The sequence below is a fragment of the Alexandromys fortis genome, unplaced genomic scaffold (genome assembly GCF_014885135.2).
Source record: "Alexandromys fortis isolate MF-2015 unplaced genomic scaffold, M_Fortis_MF-2015_v1.1 scaffold_1933, whole genome shotgun sequence".
Lineage (NCBI taxonomy): Eukaryota > Metazoa > Chordata > Mammalia > Rodentia > Cricetidae > Alexandromys > Alexandromys fortis.
This window is the reverse complement of record NW_026069797.1, coordinates 1,222-6,616: the sequence shown is the minus strand read 5'-3', so window position 1 is coordinate 6,616 and position 5,395 is coordinate 1,222. Positions and strand designations below refer to the sequence as shown.

Here is a 5,395-nt window from a genome sequence, read left to right as displayed (position 1 = left end):
TTTGCAGACTCTGTGGCCCCAAATCACAAAGAATGTTCTGGAAAAGGTGTTAGCATTGAAGGAAGCTTGGCAGGCTCCCACCAAGGACTTGTCATAAGAAAAGTTTCTGAACTTTGAGGAACCGAGGCACAAATGAGAAATCTCCAGAACCCAGTCTCTAGATTCTGTTTAAAAAAGTGTACCAGAAAGAGAAAACCCCAGGAGAATATGAGTGATTTCCCAAATGTAGCATCTCCAGAACTATTTCCAATGCTGAACACTTGGGTGGCAAGCACTGGTGCCCTTACCTTCCCGCTCCACCAAGGTGAAGGGCTCACTGTCCCAGCCATCCTCCAGGGCCGCAGGCTGCACATCCAGGTGCCCATAAATGCACACCGTTTTCTTCTGGGGATCGCTGCCCAGCTTACCCAACAGAATGGGAGGAAGGGGTATCTCTGAGCCATCCGGGAGCTGAGAAGAGGAGCAGTGGAAGACAGTCTGGTTAATAGTCTGGCAGCTGTCATTCAATCCTTCAACCTCTGCTGCAGAGTTTTAAGATCCTATCATTTAACAGCTCTTAATTAACAAGGACTCCATGCTTCTGAAATCCAATGATTTCCCGAAACACAGGGAGCATGAACTGAACCACACCGACAACTAGTTTGATCAAGGCTGCTAGGAAACCCGTCAGAATACATAACAAAACAGTCTGGGATAAACTGCACTCATTTCTGAAATAACAGCTAAAACAGCTACAATAGCAACCGAGGGCTATATTCTTGAAATTTCTGTATGTAGACAGCTAAGATGAACAGAATGGACCATCAGCCAGGGCATTAAGAGAATTCAGGGCTGGGGAGATGGCTCAGCAGGTAAGCGTGTTTTCTGCTCTTCCAGAGAACCCGAGTTCAGGTCCCAGCACCCACATCAGGAATCACAACCACCTGCGATTCAACAGCAGGGGAATCTGGTGATCTCCAGCCTTTCTGGGTACCAGCAGACGCGTTGCTTACAGACACTTGTGAGCACACACCATACACCTACCATACACACACTTAAAAAATCTTCAAAATAGAGAATTTACATAATGCTTGCCAAGTGAAATGGTGGTAGCTGCTGCTCCCCCTGGACTTTCCCCCCAAGGCCTTGCCAGCTATCCAGGACACCACTTGTAGAATTCTAGACAAACCAGTCTTGCGTCTTTCCTACCTCTACATCAGGTCAGTGGTGACCACTTGTGGCTCCATGGCCCAAGCACAATGTCCTCACGCCCTGCAGCCCATGCGCCTCCTCTACTAACTAGCTCCTGTATTTGGCCAGGAAAACCTGCTGAGCATAGCAAAGCACACAGCAGTTGACAAGGGAGGACACGAACACACACGTGTGTGATCTGTCTGCTGGTAGGAGGAAGGGGCTGTTTCATCAAGAACAGCGCGCATATGTGCTGATGTACTAGAAACCACTACTGAGAGTCATTATGAAAATGTCTCTGAAAAAACCATAATGCACAGACTAAATGGGTATAGCAGTCAGAGCCAGACTGCCCTGAAGCCATACCACCCGCACCACCGCCCAATGTACCGATTATCTTGTCTGATAACGAAGCTAGACTAACAACTTGTGATTAAGAGATAAAAGCCACTAAAACTGACAAGGTAAGGACGGTGTGGGGGAGGGCTGGGAAAATTCTCCTCCCTCAGATTTGAGCCTGTGAGCACACTAGAACTCTAGAAGTCAGCGGGTGGTTAGAATTCTTATTTTTGAGACACACCTCATTGATTAGGCCTGACTGTCTCCTTCCTGCTAGGAGTTCTGGGATTAGAGGCGAGCACCACCACACCCAGCAGGTGATAGGGACTCTTGTAAGAATACTGGCTTATTTTCTCAGTAAACTTCGCTGATAAAATACCTAAGTACCTCTTGATCCTGACCGCCCCAAGCTTGTGCTATGAGGGCTGGGCCTGCACATCAGATTTCATGAGGTTGGCCTATAGGCACCAGGGGAAGAGAACCATGCCTTAAACTTCGGGTACATAGGGTCCATGGCCGTTTCCATCAGCTGGCTTTTAGCTGGCCTGATCACGGAGCTCTCTTGAGGCCTTGATGAAAATGGGTGTTACCTAATGTGAAACAGTGTAACAGCCACTGTCTTCTTTTATGGAGGCCTTTAAAGATAACCAAGTCAGTGGTAACAGAATAGATTTATTTATTGTAATTTTGTTTGTTTGTTTTTCCGAGACAAGGTTTCTTCTGTGTAGTCCTGGCTGTCCTAAAGGTGTATGGCTCCCCTCACCCCATCCCCGCCCCTGGCTGATTTATTTATTGTCCAAAAACCCTGTAAAGGAACTCTTAAAAGTGATTCATCGCACCTAGTTATATTTTGTCTTTTGTTTAACATGATGAGAAGAGTGGGCGAGGCAGCAGACAGGCAAGGCAAAGAAACAAGAGTGAGTGTGTGGTTACACCCGCAGCCCTGGAGGCCAGACTGGAACAGAGTGAGACCCTGTCTAAGAAATAAATAAACAATTACAAATTCAAAAAGACTAAACAAAAAAGTTAAAGGAAACAATATGAAGAAACTTAGTTTATTCCCCTGTGGGGGGCATTTGTTCGGATGCTGCTACTATTGTATATTAACTATCAATAATTGTCATTCAAAGAAAATCTCGAGAAGCATTGGACCGAGAGTCAGAAAGCCTGGATTTGAATTCTGCTTTTGCCATGAAGGCACTTGGCTCCCCAATGATCACACCACCCCCTGGATTAAATATGCACAGTAAATTGAATGGCTAATTCCAGAACTGCTCATTGCAACTGCACACCTAATTTATCAGACAAAAGATCCAACAACGACAAAATGAGCCTAAAAATTCAGGTGAAACTAAAGTAGCAGAAAAATGTATCATGATGTCAGATAAAGAGCTGGATGTGGTGGCCCACAACTTAGATCCCTGCATGTGGGGGACAGAGGCAGCAGGAGCTTTGGGAGTTCTGGCCAGTGTGGTCAACTTAGTGGGTTCTAGCTTGCCAGGGCAATATAGTTAGTTCCTGTCTCAACCCAAAACCAAAACCAAAACCAGTAACAAAATTCAAAGCAGAGCAAGCTGTTCTTAAGGTGCCCTCTTAACTCCCAGATTCCTGATAAGAAGTGCTGGGGTGTGGAGTGGGGGTGCTGGGGCTTTGTTATTTATTTTATGTTTTTGCTTTCAAGTGTATTTTCCCTTTTATTGAAACTAGATTTTTTTTCTTATACAATATATCCTGATTACAGTTTTCCCTCCCTCTCTGCTCCTCCCAGTTCCCTGTCATTTGGACCCATTCCCTTTCTGTTTGTTATTAGAAAAGAACAGGCTTCTAAGAGAAAACAACAAAATAAAACATAATAAGATAAAATAAAACCCATCACATCAAAGTTGGACAAGGCAAGGCAAATGAAGGCAAGAGAAGGCACACGAATTGGAGACTCACTCGTTCACACTCTTAAAGCTACCATACATACGCAGAGGACCTGGAACAGGAAGCTTTGTTATTTATTAAGTGACTCAGATAATGTGTAACTTCTAACTGTGAAAGCTTTGATTTCTGGGAAAGGAATTTCAGCTCTTCCTAAGAGTGACAGTCATTCTCACCTACCCTTGAGTCACTGGTCCACAGTTCTCCTTCCTGGAATAAAACATGCTGAATAATCACAAAACTATTACCTTGCCCTCAGTGAGGATGTGCGCAAGAGGCACTACAAGCTTACTATGAATTAGAGCTGACCATCTGCAGTCAAAGGTCACACAAGACCTGGCTGCTTCTTCCCAGCCCCAGGGAGAATTCGGTGTGCTCGTACCTTCTGCTTTCCAATATCCACCAGCTCTACGGAGCCCCCCAGCATCTGGATATCCGCGGCGGCCACCTCCATCATCCTCTTGATCTCCCCTCTCTTCTCTGGCCAGGCGGACACGCTCTGGATGGCCACCCATTCCGCAAGTTTCTGTTTGTAGAGGGCAAGAGGAAAGGGCTCTGAAATGCTGTTCTCTAAGGGCAGGGGTGGGCTCGTCCATGGTACTCTACTACAGCTACACCACTTTATGCACAGAGCAGACCGAGCTTGCCTGATCTACATTTAAAAACCAACAAAACTGTGGCGTTCCTACCCCCCAAAACTAAGCAGGAAGGAAAGATGTCAGAACGTGCATTTTTAACCACAAATCAACAAAATTGCAACAGAAAGAAAACATACTACAAAGTCAAGTCATGATCCAAGTTAGTTCCCTTGTCTCCTTGACAGCAGCCAAGATGAAATTCTTAGCGGGAGAAGTCAAAATGTTTCGTCTAAAATGATTCTTCCAAAAGTAAACTGAAGTCATAATTCTTACAGATAAAAACCAAGCAATACTTTAAATATAGCATCATATAATCACTCAGAACAAGCTGGATTCAAGCTGTCTTCTTCTTTTTTAAATCTATAACTATCACAAGAAACCATAGATGAGTTTAGAGAAAAATAAAGAATGAACATTACTTGTAGAAACAGGGATAATTAACTGCCAAATGACGAAAGTGCGACCTTCACCATCGTGAAAAGAAACATGAACTTTTAATGCTTGATCAAAATGGCATAATTCATACGAGTTTCTTGAAAATCTCTCTGGCTGGACAAGATTGCAGCAGCTGTCACAATTCCCGAAGAAGGGGCAGACCCTCACCTTGACATAGCGGTCCTGATTGTCGTCGATGTACTGGAAGATGGCTTTGAGGGCTGACATCTTTCAGGCAGACTTCAGACCTTGGAGACTCTGAGCAGAGAGAGCGAAGGAGTCAGACTGGCTCGCAGCTGGGACTGAAGGGCAGTGGCCTGAGGATCAGAAGTGCTCCTCCACCCTCCCGTCAGCGTTGGTTGCAACACTTATCACAAGACTCTCCAGGAAGTGACTGGGAACCAGCCAGGGGCTTAGACTGATCTTCATTTCCTTTCCTTGCTCCAAAGGAAAAGCTCCAGAAAAGTTTGAGCGCCCCGGTGTTTCCATCACAAGGAAATGGCCAATGTCTGAGGAGCTGTATGTCCCAGTTTGCATACTATACGGTGCACACGCACATGTATGAACACATTTCAGGCTCCCCACAAATATACTCAATGTCTGCATTTTCTGGGCAGCCCCCCCCCCCCTTTAAGACAAAACAAGAACAGGATCTTAAGTAACCTAGGTTGTCCTTGAACTTCTGACCCTCCTGCTTCCCCATCCTCGGGCTAGAAAAACAGGTATGTATCACCACACCCATATGTGGTATTGGGCAGGGAACCCAGAGCTTCACGGAAGCTAGGCAAGTACTCTACCAGCCTTCTGCACATGTTCCAACACTTACTTTTCATGCCTGAAACTCTAGAAAGTAATTTGTGGCACTGCTTTTAAAATAGGGAATCAATATG

The 5,395-nt window shown here is 45.3% G+C and overlaps 1 protein-coding gene across 1 annotated transcript; it reads right to left on the bottom strand.

Moving 5' to 3' along the window:
* Window positions 1–225: 225 nt before the first annotated feature.
* On the bottom strand, window positions 226–4,837 carry LOC126496222 (cytosolic non-specific dipeptidase-like). Its single transcript, XM_050133767.1, has 3 exons — window positions 4,674–4,837; window positions 3,815–3,958; window positions 226–450 (listed from the first exon to the last, which is right to left on the bottom strand). The coding sequence occupies exons 1-3, from the start codon at window positions 4,731–4,733 to the stop codon at window positions 241–243; spliced, it is 414 nt and encodes a 137-aa protein (XP_049989724.1). The 5' UTR covers window positions 4,734–4,837; the 3' UTR covers window positions 226–240.
* Window positions 4,838–5,395: the final 558 nt, after the last annotated feature.

Bases quoted from the DNA above. Each gene is read 5' to 3' on its own strand.
- LOC126496222 (XM_050133767.1), bottom strand. From the start codon at position 4,733: ATGTCAGCCCTCAAAGCCATCTTCCAGTACATCGACGACAATCAGGAC. The intron at 3,959-4,673 runs GTGAGGGTCTGC...CTCTACAAACAG, and splicing joins ATCAGGACCGCTATGTCAAG to AAACTTGCGGAATGGGTGGC. The intron at 451-3,814 runs GTACGAGCACAC...TCCTCTTCTCAG, and splicing joins TGGATATTGGAAAGCAGAAG to CTCCCGGATGGCTCAGAGAT.